At 50.6% G+C, this 23,326-nt stretch overlaps 1 protein-coding gene and 1 long non-coding RNA gene across 7 annotated transcripts in view; one reads left to right on the top strand and one right to left on the bottom strand.

Moving 5' to 3' along the window:
- Positions 1 to 490: 490 nt before the first annotated feature.
- LOC115070075 lies at positions 491 to 9,318 on the bottom strand. The gene is made up of 3 exons (XR_003849278.1): positions 9,242 to 9,318; positions 2,597 to 2,826; positions 491 to 598 (listed from the first exon to the last, which is right to left on the bottom strand). It is a non-coding gene; the product is annotated as an uncharacterized LOC115070075 (long non-coding RNA).
- The window catches only part of Gprc5c (G protein-coupled receptor class C group 5 member C), an 18,453-nt gene continuing 3,494 nt past the window's right edge, over positions 8,368 to 23,326 (top strand). Inside the window, exons 1-4 of one of the 6 annotated variants that reach the window (XM_017797723.2) lie at positions 8,368 to 9,569; positions 17,241 to 18,323; positions 20,398 to 20,492; positions 22,573 to 22,722. In XM_017797723.2, coding sequence (XP_017653212.2) covers positions 17,273 to 18,323; positions 20,398 to 20,492; positions 22,573 to 22,722 — 1,296 coding nt within the window. In that variant the 5' untranslated portion in view covers positions 8,368 to 9,569; positions 17,241 to 17,272. Of the gene's footprint in view, positions 9,570 to 9,625; positions 9,907 to 11,039; positions 11,104 to 17,240; positions 18,324 to 20,397; positions 20,493 to 22,572; positions 23,169 to 23,326 lie in introns of those variants that run through there. The other 5 variants (XM_008831472.3, XM_029562717.1, XM_029562718.1 and 2 more) reach the window with 5 other exon arrangements.

The following is a 23,326-nucleotide window of genomic DNA, read 5'->3' as shown; positions in this document are numbered from 1 at the left end:
CTGAGGCAGTCCCCTGCATTCTCAGGGCCTCTGTCAGAGGGAGGCCAGGACTCGGCACTCTTTGGTGGTCTGCTGAGATCCCAACTGGGTCTTTTTAAATTAAGTTTTTTATGTGTCAGGTGTGGTGGCACACAACTGTAATCTCAGCACTCAGGAGGCTGAGGCAGAGGATTGCCATGAGTTTGAAGCCAGCCTGGGTGAGACCCTGGCTTTAAAAAAAAAAAAAAAGGGGGGCTGGAGAGATGGCTGAGGGGTTAAGAGCACTGACTGCTCTTGCAGAGGACCCAGGTTTGATTCCCAGCACCCACATGGCGGCTACGAACCATCCTTAACTCCAGTTCCAGGGGAATCCAAAGCTCTCTTTTGACCTCTGCGGCATTGCACGACATGGGTGCACTCACATATATGCAGGCAATATACTCATACACATAAAATAAAAATAATAAATTTAAAAAAATTTTTTAAGAAGCAACTATAAAATATGGGGCTGGAAAAGTCATTCAGTCAGTAGAATGCTTACCTAGCATGCTTGAAGCCCTGAGTTCATCTCCATCACTGAATAAACAGGGCGTGGTATTGCATACCTGTAATCTCAGCACTGGAGAGGTAGATGCACGAGAATCACAAATTAAAAGTTCCCGGATGAGTTAGCACACACCTTTTTAATCCCAGTACCCTGGAGGATCTTGGTGAATTCAAGGCCTTCAGGGATACACAGTGAGAATCCCCTCCGCCCCCACCCAAAAAAAGTTCAAGGTCATCCTTGGCTACATACACATTCAAGGCCAGCCTAGGCTACATGAGATACTGTCCCAACAAACAAGCACAATAAATGAGTAAATCATAGGCTTTGATTTGTTGCATGCAGCACATGGGTGCGGGATTCAGAGGCTGGTGAAGGGTGAAATGGCTGCAGGCTGTGCAGAGTCAGGGTGACCACTGTAGCCAAAGGCCACCAGCAGAGAATGGGAACAGGTAACAGCCTGAGCAGCAGGGTCCTACAGCTAGCATCTCAGGGTGAAAGGGTGGCTAGGGAGGAAGGGTGTGCACCATCCAGAAGGCAGAAAATGGTAAGGGCTATGCAGTAGGTGAGAAGGTACTTTGTGGTGGGATGGTTCAGTACAGTGGAGTCCAAAGGGCTAAAACAGATGGTTAAAATTCATGGCTGGGTTTAGCCTCTATGAATCTGTTTTTAAAAATCTATAAAATAGAGATAATTATACCTATCTTGTGGAATCCTATCTACCTTTAATAATGACTGTCTTGTGGAATCCTATCTACCTTTGGACATCTACAGGGTTGCAAGCACTGTGTGTCTGTGTGTGTGTGTGTTTGTGTGTGTGTGTGTGTAAAAGTCAGAAATGGTTCAGTGCTATTTAGAGGCAAGCCATCACAGGCACTGTGTTATTCTGACCTTCTCAACTCATGAGTCAGGAAGCCAGGGGTCTGGTTACTGGATGTCTATAGACTCTAAGCACCCCCCCCCCAGCTTTCAGAAGGCTGATAGACTCCTACTGTCCTTGACAGTCAATCCGCCAATATTTAATGTCCACATTTTAAATATGTACCACTCTATGCCAGGGGATGCTGGGAAGAAAAGTTTTGGGATCTAGAGTCTATTACTTATGCAGACTATCAGAGAATTAGAGAGGCAAGATATCTATGCATATCATTTTCAGTGCAATTGGTGGAGGTAGAGAAGTGAGGATCAGGAGTTCAACTACACGGGAAGTTCAAGAACAACTTTTAAAGTGGGGTGTGGTGGTGTATGCTTTTAGTCCCAGCACTCGGGAGGCAAAGGAAGGTAGATCTCTGTGAGTTCTAGGCCAGCCTGGTCTACATAGTGAGTTCCAGGCCAGCTGGGGCTACAGGGAAACCCTGTCTCAAAAAGATGAAAAAAATAAATAAAAAAAAATAAAATAAAACACCCTACAACTCTTATTTTTATTTTTTATTTTATGTATATGAGTATTTGCCTGCATGTATGTATGTGTACAATGTATGAGCAGTGCCTACAGAGGCCAAAGGAGGGTGTTGGATCTCCTGGAACTAGAGTTACATACAGTTGTTAGCTGCCATGTGAGTACTGGGAACTGAACCTCAGAGCAGTCGGTGCTCATAACCGATAAGCATCTCTGCATAGCTCCTCAAAAACAATTTTAAAAACATTAACAATGTAAATAATAGAGCCAGGAGTAGTGGCACACACCTGTAATTTCAGCGCTCAGGAGTTGGAGAGAGGAAGGAGAATCAGGAGTTCAAGGTTACCCTTGGTTACTATTAGAATTTGTGGCCAGTCAGCCCACAATGGAGACCCTATCTCAAAAACAAAACCAACTGGCTGGGTGTGATGGTACATGCCTTTGATCCTAGCACTCATGAGGCAGAGGCAGGTGGATCTCTATGAGTTTGAGGCTAGCCTGGTCTATACTGAGATCCAGGCCAGCCAGGGCTACATAGTAAGACACTCATCTCAATACAAATAAGCAAACAAACAAAACACACACACACACACACACACACACACACACACACACACACACGATAACAGAACAAACAAAAATACTAAAACCAAGTCAACCAACAATTCAAATACCAAAAGATTAGTAGAGCCCTTCTCCAGGGAGAAAGAGGACTCTTGTCGCCAGTGCTCTTTCCAGTAGGATCCCAGGGCTTGAAAGAGAGATGGTCCCTGGCAGGCTGAGAGGAGCTGAGAACAAACATCCCGGATTGAGGTACAGTGGGGGAGGCAGTGTGAGCCAGCCACAGGAAGGCCAGTGTGGGAGGCTCGCACATTCAGGCCTCTCTGGCTGGAGTGACAGTTTCCTGTGGAGAAAAGGAAGGAGAGTCCTTGAGTTCAGGTCAGAGGCATTGAATGTGCCAGCAGAGGGAATCTGGACTTTGACTTTGGTGCAATAGGAACCAGTGACAGCTCTGATCAGAGCATTGGGGTGAAATCAGTGAACATCCCACACCAAATGGGGCTTTGGAGGATGATGGGAGGGGTAGCTCTGAGCAAGGGGATCGTTTGGGGGTTAAGGGTAAGACACAAAGCAAGCTAACCCTTGAAATGTTCTCAGATTGGGATGCCACTCTTGAAGGGGGGCAGAGAGTGAATGCAGTGTGGTCATACACTTCCCCCTCATTTTTGTAAGAGGTGGGTAGGCTGAGTGTCTGGAAGACCTAGGCTTGCCTTTGAGGTCCTGCTCTTGGGGTCTGCCTACTCTGTTGACTGGGGCTGGCTAGACCCAGATGACTTAGAAAATCCAATCTTCCCTTCCCAAGGAGTTGGTTACTCACTGCCACTGAGCCATGGAAGGAGGGGGTGGGAGGGAAATGAGGGGGTTGACACAGGACAAGGGAGGTGCAGGTTTCGTGGAAGGGTTCAGCGTCAGGTGACATTCCAGAGGGCTTTGCCCAAAGCCCGCTTTCGCTTTCGGGTATAATTCCAGAGAGCTCACCCATGGGTAGCCAGTTGTGGTGAATGAGTATTTAACTCTCTGGGTCCTGGCTTCCTGTTTCTTAAAGTAACCAGGCAGAAAGCTCAATGAACCTAAGAGAAAAGGGCCTAACACTGCAGCTGGAGCAGGAACGGTTAATGTATAACCAGAAGCAAGGAGAGGTGAAATACAAACTGTTTACCAGCAGCTATGGGGTTCCCAGCTGCCTGGCACAGGGTTCCAGGCCCCACCCTCAGCTCAGTGAGAGATGGATGGCTCCCTAGCACCCACTCTCTCTCCCTTCTTCCTTCTTTCTTTCTTGGGGGATGGGGCTGAGACAGGGTCTCAAGTAGCATAGGATGGCCTCCAACCCAATATATAGCCAATGATGACTTTGAACTCCTGATCTCCTGTCTCTACCTTCCAAATGCTGGGATTATAGGGATGCACCACCATGTCTGACTTAGAGGTACTGTTTGTTACTCCATCAGAGTCCTTCACCCCTAAGTCAGGGCTAGCCTCCCTGACTCCCCTAAGAGATTCCACAGGGTTATGATGCCTGCTCGAGGAGCAAACTGGAGGTCCCTTCTTGGGAATGTATGTGTATCCTCTAGCATACCTTAGGTAAGTTCCTCTATATCCAAAATGGGTTACAAAGTCTTGCTAGCTGCTCTGGGGACAGGTTAACTTCTTCTGCAGATATAAGGCTTGCCTATTTCCCAGGATGTTGCGGCACTGCAGGTCAGGGGTGGTGTGACACCACTTGTAAGGGGGTAGGTAGGTCAGCAGTGGTCTGCACAGAATGGATATTCTACAAGCATCTGCTAAAAACATCTACTGTGTGCCAGGCTGTGTGTCAGATGCTGGGACAAGAATAGTCCTTACTCTTGAGAAAGGGACAGTCTAATTGGGGAAATAACAATTTAGAAGTCAATTATGACACACTAGGATAAATGGTAAGTCAGCGCACGGTAGGCTCCGGGTGAACAGGGCAGCTCAGGATGGTTCTTTCTGGGGAAAGTAAGGCTTCTCAGAGGTAGGGACATTGAGGCAGGGAAGACTTCTAAAAGTCAGAGGACCTGGGTTTGACTCCCAGCATCCACATGGCAGCTAACAACTATCCGTAACTCCAGTTCCAGGGGATCTGATGCCCTCTTCTGATCTCTGAGGGCACTGCACGACACAGGCATACTTAAACGTATATGCAAACAATACACATAAAGTGATAAAATAAAAATAAGAAATAATTTAAAAAATTTTAGTCTTAAGATACCAATATCAAGCCTCTGTCATCTCAAGGCTCAGGGACCATTGTGGAAGAGGGGGCAGAAAGACTGTAAGAGCCAGAGGCAGTGGATGACCATAAGGGAATACAGTTTTCCAGCCAGCTGAGAAGTTACTCATTTGAATTCACAGCAAGGGTAACAGCTTGCACTAAGACCCATGAAAGCTCGAGCCAGAGGAAATCCCAGCATAGAAGTGGGGAAGAAGCCCCAACCTTAGCTGAGGAACTACTGGCCACCGATAATGGCTGGGAAAGGGAGAGTCCGTTTTCTTTAAGGGTGTGATGCTAGATAGGTTAATCAGGCTCTAGTGGATAGACACACTGAAGGACGTTTGGGGACACAAACTTAAATTGATATGCCTTAATGTATACGACTGAGTACATGAAATCAGGTGGAGGGCTATAAGAAGGGTACAGGTAAGGGAGAGGGTCTAAATATGATAAAAATATATGAAATTCACAAAAATTCAATTAAAATGTTTTTGGTTAGAGAGAGACAGTGGGTAGAAGGGACAGGATGCTTCAGATAGAAAGATCAGCATTGGGCCAGGCATGGTGGCACATGCCTTTAATCCCAGCACTCAGGAGGCAGAGTCAGGAAGATCTTTGTGAGTTTGAGACTAGCCTGGTCTACAGAGTGAGTTCCTGGCCAACTGGGGCTACGGGGAGACCCTGTCTCAAAAAGACCAAAAATATTTTTAAACATTTTGTTATGCGTATATGTGTGTAAGTGCACCAGGGTCGTGCAGTGCCCATGGAGGACAGAAGAGGGCATCAGATAGACAGACCAGCCAGCATAGGCCACAGCCCAGAGCATAGCCAGGCAAGCCTCTTCTAGTGCTGGTGAAATGGAATTAAAAGAATGTTGGAGAAGCAACTTCTCCCACAGTGTGGTTTCAAAACTGTTAGATGCCTTTAGTGGAAAGATCTACGGCTCAGAGGGGCTGGGCTGTCACACAGAGAAGGGTCTGGCCACAGACCATCTGTAAGTATCAGGCTTGTGGGAGGAACATTCTAGACAGGCTGCATTTGGAGGGTGTGCTGTCACTCCTATTTTAAAAAAGAAAGTGGGGGTCAGAGAAATGAGGTGATGCCCCATTGCACAGCAGACAGCACGCCTCTTAAGGCTCTGATATGGAGGGGCTTTCTGGCAGCTCAGAAAAGGGTTAAGTGAATAAAGGTGCTGTGCCAGTCAGCTTGCGTGTCACTTAGAATGGGGGGAAGGAGGGGCAGAGCTGGTCGCTACAGTCCTAGTAACTCTAGGAGTGCTTGGAGCCATAGGTGGGCAATACCTTTCATGGGCCATTTCCGAAGGTTATTTATTTTGGTGAACATGGAGTTCATAATGGGTTATTAAAAATCAGAGTGAGAGGCATCGGGGAACACAGATGGCCCTGTCGCTAGAGTCGCAGAGGGCAACTTCAGGTCCACAGGACTTTCCCTCTAGCATTGCAGCCTACAAGCAGCAGCACACGACAGGGTCTGACTCAACCACAGGGTCCCCAACTCTTTCTCCCAATCCCTGATCAGCACAGGCCCCAGGGACTAAAGCAGAGTGCCACAGGGATCTTAGAGCCCCGGAGGCCCAGAGGGACTTGCTCTGTCCTTTGATGGCAGATCTTGTTCCAGAAGGCAGCCTGGATGTACAGGGAGGAACTAACAGTTTGGATATTGGCCTATATTTCTACTGCCAGCTGCCTCACAGGGCTGGCTTAGGGCAGGGCTCAGCCCCTTGGGCAGGGTCCTTTTCTAAATAACTCTCAGTGGGTGACCACATACCCCTGCCCTCCCTCAGTGCGGGTAAGGCTGGGAATAAGAATTGGGGTTTTGTTTTGAGACAGGGTCTCATGTAGCCCAGGCTGATCTTGAGATGGCCTTAAACTTCTGATCCTCCTGCCTCCAGCATCCAAATTCTGGAATTACAGGCATGGGCCACCAAATCCAACCTAAGAGTTGAGGTTTTGGAGACCCTGGGGAAAAGAGGTTCTGGAAGAGGGAAGTAAGAATAAGATGGTCTGCTGGGCTTGGTGGTATACCTTTAATCCCACTACTCAGGAGGCAGAGGCAGGTGGATCTCTTTGAGTTGAGGCCTATCTGGTCTACCTAGTGAGTTCCAGGGCAGCTGGGGCTACAGGGAGACCCTGTCTCAAAAAAGACCAAAACAGAATGAGATGGTCTAGGGGCTGGAGAGATGGCTCAGCCGCTAAGAGCACTGACTGTTCTTACAGAGGACCCGGGTTTGATTCCCAACACCCACATGTCACCTAAGAACGGTCCTTAATTCCAGTTCCAGGGGAATCTGATGCCCTCCTCTGACCTCTGAGGCATTGCACAATATGGGTGCACTTACATACTTGTAGGCAATACACTCGTACACATAAAATAAAAATAATAAATAAAACCAGGCATGGTGGTACAGGCCTTTAATCTTAGCACTCAGGAGAAGAGGCAGATGGATCTCTGTGAGCTCAAGGATAGCTTGGTCTGCCTAGCAAGCCAGCTGGGGCTACAGGGAGATCTTGTCTCAAAAAGACTAATAATAATAATAATAATAATAAAATACTTTTAAAAGAAAAAAAAATGAGATGGTCTGAGGATCCAAGACCAGTCTTATTTCCTCTACTGGGTCCCCTGGCTCTCTTAGCTGGCTTTTCACATATGCCATAGAGCCATCCCTCTCAGCGAGAGTCAGGCATTTGTTGCTGGTGAATGAAAACCAGGTAACAGGCCAGGGCGACTTAGTCTGCTTACTTAGGTCTGACCAGTCTGTTTGCCTTTCTAGTGTGGGCACCAACTGACTGCTCCATTCAAGTTGAGCATTGAGTCCTTAACCCTGGGGTGGAAGGTGGATTTAGGAGTGGGAGAGGAGGGATAAAGCATAGTCCTAAAACAGTCACCCACAGAGACAATTCACGCTTTGCCACCCCCCTCTCCAAAACTTCCCCTGCCAGCAAATGTAAGGCACAGGAAAGGATTCTGAGTTCTAGAAAAGCCAGGGCCCCACAGCCAAAGCAGCCCCCACCACTAAGCAAACACGAACCCAGCAGTGAGAAGAGAGGTATAGTAGGTGTCTGAGGTTTATCAGCGGCAGCTCCAGGTGATTCATTGCATTTAGACTCCTGGTTGTCATAGACCGAGCCATGCAAACACACGTTAGGTAGGGAGGTACCGGTCCCCTGCTCCCTGCTCCCCCGCACCTGGCTACCCCCTCGCCAGTGACCAGCTGCCTCCCCTCCCCCTCGAGGGCAATCAGGGTTGAGCAAACACGCCCAGCCAGGGGCTGGCTCCCACTGCGCGCAGCTGGCGATCCCCCAGGCAACTCCGCGTCGTGAGAACCCGCACCCCGAGACCGGGCGCCCTGCCCTCCCCCGCGGGTCCCCAGGGTCTCTGCCAGGCCCAACAACCTCCCCTTTGCTCTTGCGGCTTGGCTCCCTTGGGGGCTCAATGCCAGCTAATCAGACCCCACGCTGTGCCTCGAGAATAACGCAGTCCACTCCGGAGGGACCGCGGTCCCCAGGGAAGGTGGCCGGGGGGCGGGGGGGAACCCTCTTGTTTACTGGGCCAGAGAGGCCTCAGCTGGGATTCGCTTCCGTATTTCTGCGGTTCCCGATCGGCAGATTCCTGGGGCCGGAGGGGAGAGGGAGGCAACCCTTCGATCCACCTCGGGGTAGGGAGTGGAGGTGGGGCTCACGGGAACCCGAATTCGTGGAAAGGTCCCCTGGATATGGGAGGGGCCGGACTCGGAGTCAGGGACAAGGAGACCTGGAGCGCAGAGACCACAGGGACCCGGTTAAAGACTGTACCTCAGGGAACAAAACTGGGAAGACTAATTAGGGCAGATCGCCCCAGGGAACCAGGACGCGGGGACTGGAGGGCGCGTTGCGGGAAACTCGAGCTCCCAGAGATCAGGCCCACGGCAACGGTCCGTGGTGGTTCTGGACTCGGTCCACGAAGTTAGGGGCGTGCACGGTGGCATTCCCACGTTCGCTGTGTGGTGTGGTGTGTCCACGTGTGCAAGCTCAGAAGGGGAGGGGAGTGCAGAAGACGTGACAAAGACGGACTTTGTGTCTGAGTGTGTGCCTCACTCCAGCCCGGAGCAGGGAACTGTGAGGGGCATGTGTCTCCTGGGAAAGCCAGGACGAAGGTGACAAAAGGCTGAGTGTCCGCCACGGGGAGCCGTGCCAAGGTAGCCTCCGCGCGCCTGTCGATGCGTGCGATCGCTGGGGAGATGCGGGCAGAGGATAGCCGACCCACGAGGGCTGTGCTGGGCTGCATCCCGAAGAACCGCTTTGCAGAGAGAAAAGCGAGTCCAGAAAAGTGAGTGCGCGTGAGTGCGCGCGCGCCCGCGTGCGGGGGGCGTGTCAGTAAACAGCAACAACCCAGACGCCAGCTTGGCCAGAAACTCTGATCTCCCTTCCCAACCGGAAAGTGCAAGTCGGCCGAGCCTGGAGGTGAGTCGGAGGGGGCAGGGCAGGGCCCGGCGGGCTTTGTTCCCGGGGAAGCGGATCGCACGTACCTGGAGCGCTGCTGGCGCCCGATAAGCGCCCGGAATGGAGGTGATGTCACGGTGATACAGCCCGGCCTACCCTCGCGGAGAGAGAGACGAGCGGTGCGCAGGGGCAGGCCGGCGGGAGAGCGAGCCACCGAGCGCGCTCAGCTCAGCCGGGGTCCCCCGGAGTCAGGCCCTGCGCCCTGCACCCCTGCCCGGGCCCCGTCACCCCAGCCCGGGCCAAGCCTGGACCCACGCCCTCTGCAGAGCCCCTCCCGTCCCCGCCCGCACTCCGCCCGGGGCCGAAGTTGGCTCCGAAAGCCTTGCCGGGAGTCGGGCTGGCTGTGCGTCCCAGGTAAGGGCTGCTGCTTCCGCGCTCCGCCCTCCGCCCGGAAGAGCCGGATGGAGCTGGCAGGGAGTCGGCGAGGGCTGAAGGCAGGGGATGGAGACCCGGGGGGCGGACGATGCCGTGCCAACTCCGCTCGCAGAAAAGTTTCCAAACCGGAGCCAGCTGGAGACTTACGGATGGGAGCAGCCCGGCGCTGCGGCTCCGGGTGGAGGGCGGGGGAAGAATCCGCGATCCGTGTGTCCCAGGGGTGTCTCTCCACCCACTCGCGCACCCGCGGGGCCACCGTGGACCGTGACTTGTGGGCTGGCGTCCTCTCGGCGGTTCGCTGCGGTGGATGGGGAAGGCAGGTTTCTGTGGCTAGAGGACAGGGGTGGAGGATAAGCTGGTTCCCTTCTTTCTCTTCAGACTTCCAGGGGCGCGCGGGTGTAGACCCCAGCAGCCGGGCTGGAGTGGAAAGAAGAGGCCTCGGGATCTTCCCTCGGGAAGTTTGGGATTTCAGAGGCCTATCTATGGAGCCTCTCCTTGTGGAGGCCTGACTTTCTAGATCCCAGTACTTTACTCGCCCCCTGACTTTTCCAGCGTGCTTTCCACTTCCAGCCCACGCCAACAGTTTTACGCCTAGAAAGCTCTAAAACCACTTAAGACCCTCCTATCTTGATCTTGAAGAATGGAAACAAGCATCTATTGCAAGTGTGGCTTTGAAGGCCTAGAGAACCCCCTCCCCACAACAGTGTGGCTGGGAGGGAGTAGTGCTGTTGGGAATGGGGGTGGGGCACATTCCACAGTGACATTCCGGGGCAGACCCTTGATTGCATTGAGTCTCCGAATGCTCAAGGCATTTCGGTCCAATTACCCACTCTTGGTTTGGGAAGGAGACAGGAGGACATTAGACTGATGTGGCTCTTTCCGTGCACCAGCGTCTCCCCAGGCCCATTCTTTATTGGATGCTTTGAATAGCTGCTGGTCAGAGGCCTGAGACAATAGCACCTGGCCGAGGACTGAGAGAAAGGAGGAGGTGGTGGATGGGAGAATAGGACAGAAGGCTGGCCACGTGTCCATCCATCTTTCCAGGTCAGCTGTTGAGGGGCTGTAGCTAAGGGAGGGGTGTCTGGCTGTGCATTCCCCTATTGAATGGGACCTTGTGCCGCCCGGCCTTTGGTCTGTATACTCTCTGGCCCTGATCCTGGTAGACAGACCTAGGCAGCCTTCTGAAGACTTTGGAGCTTGTTTTTCCACATGGTGTGTGTCTGTCTGTATGTCTATATCTGTGTGTTGGTTCCTTAGTGGAGGATGATGAGGATGATGATGATGATGATGATGATGATATTCTAGAAAGATGAGAAGATGAAGACTGCTACCTCACCTGTTGCTGGGTAAAACCAGTCAGGGCTAGCTGGGTCTCAGCCCACCAGCCGAGCCAAATCTCTGTTCCCCCTACAGAGAGAAAGATGGAGGAAGGGGATTTGGGAACTGGCTTGCACTGCCTCAGACCAGAGCTGCGGGCTGGCTGGCTGAGCCTTGGGAAAGGCTGATTTCAGAGGTGATTAAAAATATTTGTACAACTGAAGTAAAAAGTCCTTTTGTCCTTAAAACAATCTGAAACAGGCCTCAGCTGTGGGCTCTCGGAGGCCCCCCAGGGCAGGAGGCCCCTGTCCCTCTCCTCTCCTGAGATTCCCAGAAAACCTTTAAGCAGATGTGACTGCAAAATGAAGAAGGTAGAAATGGGCCAGGGGTAGATGGCAGGCATGATTCCCTTCAGTGGTCCTGAGTCACATGCTTACTGTGTGAAGGCCCAGAGTAGAAGTTACAGAGGGTGCTAAGTCTGAAGACTCAGAGCTGAGTAGAGGAGGTAGGTCACATGACTCAAAAGTTTAGAGTTCAAGAGGTTCAGTCTAAAGGCAGGGTCTGGGGACCCACAGCAGGGGGCAGGTGCATGCAGAGCTTTTGAGCCTTTCTGGGCAGAGCTGGTCCCTCCTGTCTACCCCTCAGTCATCCTCTTAAAAGGCAGCAACAGCTGAACCAAATGGTTGGCTCTGAGCTGCCCTGAGCCGCCTTCTCTTGAACTGTCTTGCTCACCTCCACTGACAGAGCCCAGCCCAGCTGGCCCAATTTCCCCACCTCTGACTGTGTTTCCATCTCCCCACTTGCCTTTCTATTTTCTGAAGAAGCAGAGGAACGAAACATGTGGGGATAGGAATGGTACATTTCAGGGCACTTGGGCAGCAGCATTGTATCGAGATTGTGAATAGACCCTCTGGTTGAGTCCTTCTGGGTTTCCACACTGGGAGTGTGGTGGCAGAGCTGAGATTTTTGAAGGATCAGGGTCAGGAGGAAACTGTTCAACCAACAGCAAAGTCAAGAGGAAACAGGGCAGGTTTGTAACTATTCCCTGGTCCTGGCACAAGTGCCTGTGGGATGCTGGGACCAGCAAGGTAGAGCCAGGTGTTTTTCCTTCCTCTTCTTCCCTGGGAATGCAACTATGGCCTTGCGCTTGTGTTTGCCTTCACTGTCCTCCATTTCCAGCCTTGGAATGACTTAGCTGTTATCAGATGTACCTATAGTATGGTACCCTTCCCCCCTTGTCCTCCTAGTCCCTAGGTGGTGTTTTGGCAAGAATCTCTCAGATCTATCTGGCCATTAGGGTTTTGCCTTTGGCCTTGCTCTCTAAACTGGGATAAACATGTCTCCAATAAAGTGATTGCTTTCTGCTTTTATGCCAGATTCATCTCAGAAAGCACAACCTTGGTGTTGCCCCCAACGTGCTCCATACTGCCTACAGTGGCTCACCATTGCCTGGAATAAGTCCCCTGACTCCTGCCCACAGCATTTCTGACCAGCCTGAGCCGCCACGAGTTCATTCCATGCTTGAACTCGGTTTTCTCTCTCTTGCTCTGAACTTGGAGCTCAGGGCGTTGACTTATGTTATCTTTTCTGGTTCTTTCGCTTGCTTAACTCATCCCATGTGTCTCATTCTTCAAGGCTTTACCTTAAGTCTGTGACTTGGGGCAATGTCTGAGACATGGGGCTATTTATTAAATTATCACTGTTGGCATTCTTGGTGCATTTTTGCTAAATACTGGGTAAAATGCTGTGTGTGTGTGTGTGTGTGTGTGTGTGTGTACTGTTCGTGTGTATGTGCATGTGTATGTGGTATATGTGCATGCGGAGGCCAGGAGTTGATACTGGGTGTAATCTCTTTCCATCTTATTTTTTGAGATAGGGTCTCTCACTGAACCTGGAGCTCACTGATTACACTTAATTACTGATTAAGCTAGACAAGCATGCCAGTAAGCCCCAGGAATCCTCCTGTCTCCCCTTCCCCAGAGCTGAGACTACAGAGCCATACAGCTGTGCCCAGATTTTTACATGGGTGCTGGGGATCTAAACCCAGACATGCTGAACCATCTCGTCCCATCTCCTTTTTTGGAAGTAGTGGGGGATCAAATTCAAGGCCTCATATATGCTATGCAAGTTCTCTACCACTGGACCACATCCCTAGTCAATAATAATAAAATTATAAAATGCTACACTATATTGTCCCCCGTCTCCTCTCTCTTGGCTCTTCTGTCTTCCTGCAACATCTCTCTTGTACAGGTAAATTCCGTCCTATGTCACTTAGCATGTTCAGTTGAGGCATTTTTTTGGTATATGTACTGTATTTTTATTAAATCCTAACTAGCATGTGTTTGTCCATTTTCATATTTTCCGGAGCTCTGAAAGTAATAGGGCCTTATCCCCCTAGGTGCACAGTAAATATTGGTAAACTTGGAATAATTGCCTGTTCTATAGCCCTTCCTCCTCTCTCGGTGCTGGGGATTGACTCACGTAGGCTAGGTAAATGCTGAGCTACTGCGCTGTGTCCCCAACCCTGACTTCTAAACCTTCAAAGGGGCAGGTGCTGCTTGGTCATTATCTTTCTCAAATTATTTGCTTATTTATTTTTATTTTATGTGTATGAGTGTTTTGCCTGGATGCAAATGCACCTGTGTTGTGCAATGCTTGCAGGGGTCAGAAGAGGGTGTCGGATTCCCTGGAACTGGAATTATGGACAGTTGTTAACCCCCGTGGGGGTGCTGGGAACTCAAACCCGGGTCCTCTGCAAGAGCAGCCAGTGCTCTTAACTGCTGAGCCATTTCTCCAGTCTTTCTTGGTAGTTCTCAATGCTCTGTTCTAAATTTCTAACTGCAACCCAAATTCTATCTGGTTGTCTACATGTTAAAACATTGAACATTTAGGAGCCCACAATGCTATTATCTGTGAATTAGCTCCTGGATGGCTGGGTATGACTTCTTACCAATTAATTCTCTCCTATGGTCTTTCTCTTCCCAGCACTTGTAAATACTGATGACGCTTTATTGATTTACCAGTATACAGAGTCTCAGGGTAGGGGAAATGAAGAGAAACTGTGGGGTTTTTGTTGTTGTTGTTATTTATTTATTTATTATTTATTTATTTATTTATTTTGGTCTCTTTGAGACAGGGTCTCCCTGTAGCTCCAGGTGGCCTGGAACTCACTATGTAGACCAGGCTAGCCTCAACTCACAGAGATCTGCCTGCCTCTGCCTTCTGAATGCTGTGATTAAAGGTGTGTATCACTACATGCGGCCAAGAAACTAACTTTTACAATGATATTTATTTAGGGAAACATTTATTAAGCTTATGTAAGCATGTTAAATTTAAGAGTTAAAGGTAGGTGGTGGCTGAGGAAAAGTTAGGAGATAGCCAAGATGGCTTAAAATAACCCGAGACAAGGTCTCTTGTAGCTCAGACTAGTCTGCTTGCTGTGTAGCCAAGGAGGACCTAGACTCCTGACCTTCCTGTCTGCACCTCCCAAGTGCTGGGATGACAGATGTGTGTCACCATGCTGGGCCATGGAATGTTTTCAAGGAGCAAAAGCTGGGCATGATGGCTTAAAGTGCTGTAATCACAGCACTCCAGAGACAAGAGGATTGCCACAAGTTTTAGGTCATTCTGGGCTACCAGGTGAAGCTTATTTCAACCCCCCACCAAAGGAAAAAAAGAAGCCACGGAAACAAAAGGGAGGGTGGGGCGAGAAAATTATTTGAATATTGGTAATTTTTATGTTAGTTTCATTCAGATGTATTAATTGCTTTTCCTGTTGCTATGACAAAATAACAGGTAAAAAGCAAACTTGAGAAGGGAAGGTTTATTCTAGCTCATAGTTCAAAAGTTCAGGCTGTCATGGTGGGGGTGGACTAAATAAGTAAGTAAATAAATGGGCATTGGTGGGGAAAGCATTAATGCAGATAGTGCCATTCCCTTCCTAGCCACTAGTGGTCACTATCATTCCAGTCTAGCTTGGTTGCTGACCTTAGTAACCCTCCTGGTTAAGCAGGAGAGGAAGGACTACATAAATGGGAGAGCTGCATCTCAGAGAATTCTGGACTTTTTAATATGGTTTATTTATTTATTCATTATTCCTTCTTACATCCATTTTCTCTCTCTGTCTTTTTGAGACCAATAAAAAGGTCTTCCTGTAGCCCCAGCTGTCCTGGAACTCACTATGTGGACCAGGCTGGCCTTGAACTCACAGAGATCCACCTGCCTCTGCCTCCTGAGTGCTGGGATTAAAGGCATGTGCCACCACGCCCAGCCTTATATGGTTTATTTTTAAAGCATTTAAAATTTCAGTATTAGGTCTCTACATCCATTTAAAGCTTCTAATGCAGCCCGGCATGGTGGTGCAGACTTTTAATCTCAGCACTTGGGAAGCAGAGTCAGGGAGGTCTCTGTGAGATGGAGATCAGCTTGTTCTACATAGAGTGTCCCAAGCCAGCTGGGGCTACAGGGAGATCCTGTCTCGAAATAACAATAAATAAAATAAAATAATGAGTTTTAATGGAAAACTCACAAACTAGTTGGGGTTTCGTTGTTTTGTTTTGGCAGTGTTGAGGATGGAACCTAGGGCCTCACATACTTTGGGGAAGCATACTCCCACTGAGCTGCACATGCCCCCTCAGATTTGATCTTGAATTTCTCTTAACCTATGGTACCCTTTAGTTCATAGGGGAAAAATCATCCTGGAGGGCCAGTTTGGGTTTTCTTCTTTGGCACAGATCTGCAACATTTGGTATAGCTGCAGTGGGCAGATGGGGTAATAAGTTACCTTTCTGGTGTTAATAAAATATATCTTTCTTCCCTTTTCATTACAGTGTCCTGATGTCTTCCATTAAAGATTAATCCCTTTGGGATTTTGTTGCCTTTGCCTGGTTGTTGGCTTTTAAAATGTTAATGTTTCCTTGGAAAATTTTTGCATTAAGTCACTAACTCCTCAGCAGGGGAATTTCTTTATTTTATCCTTGTCTTTAGTATTGAACTCTAGATTCAAAAGAGGAAACTCAGCACTAAAAGGGGGAGGGCAGTCTTGATGTCCTGTGCCTATAGTCCTAGCACTGTAGAGGCAGAGGCCGTAGGAGTCACAGGTTTAAAGTCAGCCTGGGTTAGATACTGAGTTCCAGAACAACATGGGCTACATAGCAAGATCCTCTTTCTGAAATAAGTAAATAAAAATAAGGAAAAAGGGGAAGAAAGAAAGAAAAAGAGGAGGTAGGAAGGATGGGCATGGAAGGGCTCAGAAACAACTTTTCAACGTTTTTTTTTCTAGCTGCAAGTTAAACCTGTTACAGGTGCTTGTTAAGTACTTAGGAAGAGCCTCTTAAGTACTTTGAGTAGGGGAATGTGTGGTTGGGTAACCATGGACTTTGGCAACCCTAGGACATGCGTTTAGATTCAGTATCTGACCTGAGCCCTGGAAGTTTCAGGGCAGAGGGACAGTGCTGAGTAGGCACTGTGCTTGATTTTGACTGGCTCACAAGCCCTTTACCTCCCAACCCTTAGCTACAGGAGCTCAGGGAATATTTAAATCTAGGTTTAAAAAAAATTATTTGTTTTTATTTTATGTGTATGAGTGTGTTGCCTGCATGTATGTAAGTACACCCATGCATGCAATACCCATGGAGGTCAGAAGAGGGTGCCAGCCTAGAGCTAGAGTTACCTACAGTTATTAGGAACCATGTGAGTGCTGGGATTTAAATGCAGGTCTTCTGCAAGAGCAGCCAATGCTCCTAACCGCTGAGCCATCTCTCCAGCCCACAGCGGCGCTCTTAACCGCTGAGCCATCTCTCCAGCCCACAGCCGGCTCTCTTAACCGCTGAGCCTAGGTTTTGATGGGTGAAGGAAGAACGCTGAAACGCCAAAGATGGCTTCCTCCTTTTCCATGGCTAGGACACAGATGGAATTCATCTCTGAACTGTTGTCAGATGGATTTTTATGAGTTCTGAGTTAAGGATTCACGAGATGGCTCAGCGATGAGCACTGATTGCTCTTGTAGAGGACCTGGGTTCCATTCCCAGCACCCACATGGTGGCTAACAACCATCCTAACTCCATTTCCAGGGGATCTGACACCCTCTTCTGACCTCCACGGGCATTGCATCACACAGGTGCGCTTATACACATGGCAGACAATACATTCATACACATAAAATAAAAATAAGTAATAAATAATTTTTAAAAAGGACTCAGAAGCCTAGAGCAATAATACCCTGGTCAGCCAGCACCACCTACCTGCCTTGGTGCAGGATGAGGGAAACAGAACCATGTATATTCATGTCTTACTTGGGAGGACTGCTTATGCCTATTTCTCATCTGTCTCTAGGGACCCAGCTGAAGCCTGGCCTGGGAGCCAGGATGGCCCCCCACAAAGCCTTGCTGATGTGCCTAGGACTGCCTCTCTTCCTCTTCCCAGGGGCCTGGGCCCAGAACCACGCCCCACCTGGGTGCAGCCCAGACCTGGACCCCCTCTACTACAACCTATGTGACCGTTCTGGGGCATGGGGCATCATCTTGGAGGCAGTGGCCGGCGCGGGCATCATCACTACATTTGTGCTCACCATCATCCTTGTGGCCAGCCTCCCGTTTGTGCAGGACACCAAGAAGCGGAGTCTCCTGGGGACCCAGGTGTTCTTTCTGCTGGGCACCCTGGGCCTCTTCTGCCTGGTATTTGCCTGCGTGGTGAAGCCCGACTTCTCTACCTGTGCCTCTCGGCGCTTCCTCTTTGGGGTCCTGTTTGCCATCTGCTTCTCCTGCCTGGTGGCCCACGTCTTTGCCCTCAACTTTCTGGCCCGAAAGAACCACGGGCCCCAGGGCTGGGTGATCTTCACCGTGGCTCTGCTACTGACCCTAGTGGAGGTTATTATCAACACGGAGTGGCTGATCATCACCCTGGTGCGGGGAGGTGGCGATGTTGGCTCTCTAGGCAACGGCAGCACTGGCTGGACCATGGCCTCCCCTTGTGCCATCGCCAACATGGACTTTGTCATGGCGCTCATCTACGTGATGCTGCTGCTGCTGGGGGCCTTCCTGGGGGCCTGGCCCACCCTGTGTGGCCGCTTTAAGCGCTGGCGGAAACATGGGGTCTTTGTGCTGCTCAGCACAGCCATCTCCATCGCCATCTGGGTGGTGTGGATTGTCATGTACACTTACGGCAATAAGCAGCACCACAGCCCCACCTGGGATGACCCCACGTTGGCCATTGCCCTTGCTGCCAATGCCTGGGCCTTTGTCCTCTTCTACGTCATCCCTGAAGTCTCTCTGGTGACCAAGCCCAGCCCAGAGCAGAGCTACCAGGGGGACATGTACCCCACCCGGGGTGTGGGCTACGAGACCATCCTGAAAGAGCAGACAGGCCAGAGCATGTTTGTAGAAAACAAAGCATTTTCCATGGATGAACCAGCCTCAGGTGGGTCAAGGAGACCCTCTTACACATCTTCCTGTCTTCCTTTCTCTGTCTCTCTGTCTCTCTCTCTCTGTCTCTGTCTCTGTCTCTGTGTGTGTGTGTGTGTGTGTGTTTGAGGCTGGATAGGATCTCGTGTAGCCTAGACTGACCCAAACTCACTATATAACTCGGAACCCCTGATCTTTCCCCTTTCCCATGTGCTGGAATCATAGGCATGTGTTACCAAATCCAGCCCTAGTGGTCCCTTCTCTCTCTTTTTTTTTTGTTTAAATTACATTTATGTATTGATTATGTGTACGTGTTTGGAGGCACATGTGCCACGGTGCACAAGTAGAGGTCAGAGGACAACTTGCAGGAGTCATTTTTTTCCTTCTACTGTGTGGCTTCTGGGGATTGATCTCAGGCTGCCAGGCTTGGTGGCAAGTGCCCTTGTTCCTTAAGCCATCTCACCAGCCCACACGTTCCCTTTTTTAAAAAACAAATTTTATGTGTATGTGTGTATGCCCGAGTGTGTATATGTACACCACATGCATGCTGGTGCCCAAAGATGACAGAAGCAGAAGACGGCATTGAGGAAATTGAATCCCCTAGAACTGGAGTTATAGCCGTTGTGAGCAGCCATGTGGGTGCTGGGAACTGAACCTGGGTCCTCTGCAAGAGCAGCCAATGCTCTTAATGACCGAGTCATGCAACACCTTGTGTTCCCTCTTTTATCCCGTGTCTTTTTACTGCAGGGCAGGAACTATTCTCTTGAGAAAAAGGGAAAATTCCCCAGCACCACAAACAAACTGACTAACCACTCACGTAGTGACCTCAGCAGCCCATTTGTTAACCGTATAAGGAGAACTAGTAGTTATTAGACACCCGCTGTGTGCCAGGCACTGTGCCTGGTTATCATACAGGGCTGGCTCTGGGACCTCTCCATCAGAAAGTCAGGATTGAAGTAATGGAATTTCCAGAATCAGAGTTCCTCATGGCCTCTGCTTTGTGGAAAGCAGTGATCCTTGCTTGTGCGGGCACATGGTATGTGATCTACCCCCTGGGGATGCTTTATACCCCCACACTGGGGTAGCATCTGGCACTCAAAGTGGGCCTCTGAGTGTGCAGGGGGCAGTTAGGGAAGCCAGCAAGAGAGGAGCACTGGGCAGGTACCCGGAGGAATGGCAAGCCCCTCCCCAGCCCTGTGCCTATCTTGTCGGCTTCTGAGGCCAGAGGGGTCTCAGACTTTGTGTTCTCATGGCAGACACTTCTGTGCTGTGAGTCTTTATCTCATTTTTTCCTAAATGGAAAAATCAATAGAGTGAACTCAGCACTTAGGAGTCCTAGACAGGCCATGGCCCCTCAGTCCCACAGAAGTTATGCCTGTCCCTTCTGAGAGGCCCACTCTTCGGCTCCAGGACTGGTTAGCAGCTCTCCTCAGACACCCTGGGGGTGCCTAGGAGGGTGGGTCAGATCTTGAAACATACACTGGAAGGTACAGGGAGCCTTCCTGAAGCTGCAAATTGTTCTGGAAACTTGCCAGGGGGCCCAGAACAGGCTGAGCATGAAGTCTCCCTGGCCTGGCCCTGGGTTGATGTGGAGGGGCACCCGCAGTCACCCATAGACTCAGGGCATGTGGAAACTTTGACTTGAGGGGTCTTAGTTGTATTTCCCTCAGCACCTGGCAGCTGGCCCACAGCAGTAGAAGAGGCTGGCTGTCTTGGAAGGCTGCCGAAGGCTCATGTGCCCCTCTCTGGCCTCTGGCCCTGAGGGTGGATGGGGATGTGAAAGTTGCTGACAGGGCATTTTCTGAGCTGTAGTGGGATCTGTGTGTGTTTAAATGTGTGTGCGTGGTAGGGTCCCCACACTGCAGGGAACCAAGCAGCATTGTGCTGTTCTGTGCCTCTGAACAAGGGGACACCGGGCATGGGAGGGGCCCCACATCCACAGCCTTAGGTCACAACTCCTGGGTTGGGTGTTTATACCAAGGCCTCAAGGCCCACTTTTCCCTGTATCCAGGAGAGTTTCTTGGGCTGTAGAGGGTGAAGGAGAGTCAGAGTCCAGAGATTTCTCAAATTGTGCTTGTTTATCCCTACAGCAAAGAGACCTGTGTCACCTTACAGCGGCTATAATGGGCAGCTGCTGACCAGTGTGTACCAGCCCACCGAGATGGCTCTGATGCACAAAGGCCCGGTGAGTAGGTCCCTGGGATTCCTGTGACCCTGCTGGCAGCCACAGAATCCATCCTTATTTGGTCGTAGAGAGGCTGTACAACCAGCATGTGGTTGAGTATAGGTAGTAGAGTATGTCAGAGCTTCTGGGGACATCAACCCTGACAACTTAGAGCCCCAGGACACTGCCATGGGACCTGCCCCAAGTCCCTGGGCATCACTCACAGCTTGAGGTTGGGAGCTGTAGAGAATATATAGTCAAAACTGGGCATGGTGGCACATCTGTAATCCTAGTGCTTGGGAGGTAGAAGCTGGAGGATTAAGAGTTGATGGTCATCCTTGGCTACAGCCTTCAACAGCTTGGGCTGCATGAGACCCTATCCCCCCCCACACCCCCCAAAAAAAGGAAAGAAAAGAAGGAGGAAGAACCAACTTCGCCTTACCCAAAAGAGCTTGGGGACGGACAAAGGAGGGTCTCGGCCCAGCACTCCCCAAAGTGACAGGGGACCAAATGTAGCAGGTCTCAATAGAAATTTAATTTTCAACCACAACTGTCCCAAGAGGGGCCCTGATACCCCTGGAAAATAGCAAGTCTTTTTTGTTTGTTTGTTTGGGGGAGACAAAGGCTTGTTGTGTAGCCTAAGCTAGCTTCAAATTGTAATCCTCCTGCCTCAGTGCTGGGATCCAGGCATGTCCCACCATGCTTCGCTAGCAAATCTTGACCTTATAGCGCCCCTGGGTTCTGGAAGCCAGAAGGGGGGAGGGGGGTGGTGGGAACAGGAAGGAGGTGGGTTAGATTCCCACTCCATGTATGTTCCGCCTCCTGGTTGGCAGTGGTTGCAGGAGAGGTTGGGTCACGACCTGCCTTGGCAGAATGCTGGGAACAGGAAGCCAGGAGGTCAGCAGGGTGCTGTTCTCATCCCTTCCCCACCTCCCAAGCCTGGAGCAAGGGGTGGTTTGTGTGTCTGAGATTTCCAATTCCAGCTGTGCCTGTCACTAAGGGTAAATCTGCACCCTGGAGCAGTGCTGGGCAGTTTTCATTACGACTGTGAGCAGAGACTGTCTTCCCCGCTCCCAGCCTCAGAACCCTTTCCTCAGGAGCTGCCCCCCAACCCAAGGCTGCCCCTCTTTTCTCCCCCAGTGTGTTTTGAGGGTCATCTGACCTAGCTGGGCTGCTGTTCCTACTTGGGTCTCAGAACGAGTTCCCTAGACCACCAGAGTGAGCAGCCCCTGAGAACTTGCTCCAGAAGATTGTTGACATCTACTACCTGTAGCTTGGGTTCCACCTAGATGGGAGTAACTCCTCAAAGCAGATCTGCAAACAGAATCCCAGGACTCCATCCCCACCCCTACCCTAGTTGTTAAACATCTACCAGCTTACCACAGGGTGGGGCCTAACTCCCAGGGTGTGAGGTTTAGCAAACACTTCTGGGGATTATGGGTGCATGCCCAGGTGTGAGACCCCTGATCTAGATGTTCTAGTCAGCAGGAATGATTAGCTGTTCTAGGAAGTGGGAGATCCCCATACAGGAGGGAGGGCCACCTGGATCTGATAAAACAATAGCTGGTCTGGGATTCTGGGGCCTGGAATGTTTGGTGATAGCAGCTCTCTTTCATGGGGATAAGACCAATGGGACCATGGGTTCATGTTCCTTCCAGATAAAACATTTAGAGCCAGATCTTAGACCAGAGTTGTATGGCTATACCTGGGACCTACCAGAATGGTACCAGGTGTTGTAGTAACATTTTGGAGACTGAAGTAAGGTCAATAGAGGAAGGGAGCCTGTGAGTGCCGTCAGCAGCAGTAGGAGCTGCCTTTCTGTTGAACCTGAGGATTCCTTGAGGAACTAGGAGCAGGGGCTCAGGAACAGGGTCTCCCTCGGGGAATTTCCTCAAGGTTGCCAGAACCTACTTCCATGCCCAGAAGTAGAGTCATCCATCCCAGCCTGCCAGCAGGGTCCTAGAAGAACGGGGTGGCAAACGGGTCAAGAAGCAGGAGCTGGCAGGCAGCGCCCTGCAGGAAGCTGGGTGTTTGTGTATCTGCCCTGGAGGAACCTGGCTCCTGATCCCCTGGCTGTGAGACTGCCTGTTCTTCCTTCCAGTCCGAAGGTGCTTACGATGTCATCCTCCCACGGGCAACCGCCAACAGCCAGGTGATGGGCAGTGCCAACTCGACTCTGCGAGCTGAAGACATGTACGTGGCCCAGAGCCAGCAAGTGGCCACACCACCGAAAGATGGCAAGAATTCTCAGGTCTTTAGAAACCCCTATGTGTGGGACTAAGTTTGGAGCTGTGGCCAAGAGGAAGCAGGCAGACTTAGACTGGGCCCTCAGGACCTGGTGTGAGTGAGGGACCTCCAGGGACTCTGTGTTGGTTTCTTTCCCCATTGCTGGCTCAGGGTAGCTTATGCCTCGGAGCCAGGTCCCTCACCCATCTGCCAGAGTCTGGGTGGGTGTCCTGAGGGCCCCCTCCCACTCCTCAGTGTTTGTGGAGTACAGGCACCTGCCTGGTTTCATGCCAGGGCCACCTCTGGTGATCTGCTCCATCCAAATAGTGTTCTTGGGGTGGTGGCTGGTCCCATGCCTACATTCTCAGGCGATACCTGCAGCTTCGAGAGAGCTCAGAGCGGGCGCCTCAGGCCTGGATCTTGCTCCTCTGTGAGGAGCAAGGGTGCCTAATAAACATGTTCCTGCTTTATGAACTCTCATCCGGGCTCGTGGTTTCTGACAGGGCTCTCCCGGGTTCCTATCTCCTTTTCCATGAGGATCAGTGAGCCCCTCTTCCCATCTCACACCCAGTTCACAGGCCGGCTGCTGCTGGGGTCTCCTGTGGTAAGGAGATGCCCCCCCCCCCCCG

This window comes from Nannospalax galili, unplaced genomic scaffold (assembly GCF_000622305.1).
Source record: "Nannospalax galili isolate Female #2095 unplaced genomic scaffold, S.galili_v1.0 scaffold634, whole genome shotgun sequence".
Lineage (NCBI taxonomy): Eukaryota > Metazoa > Chordata > Mammalia > Rodentia > Spalacidae > Nannospalax > Nannospalax galili.
The sequence above is the reverse complement of the archived record's forward strand: the minus strand, read 5'-3'. Positions and strand labels throughout refer to the sequence as shown.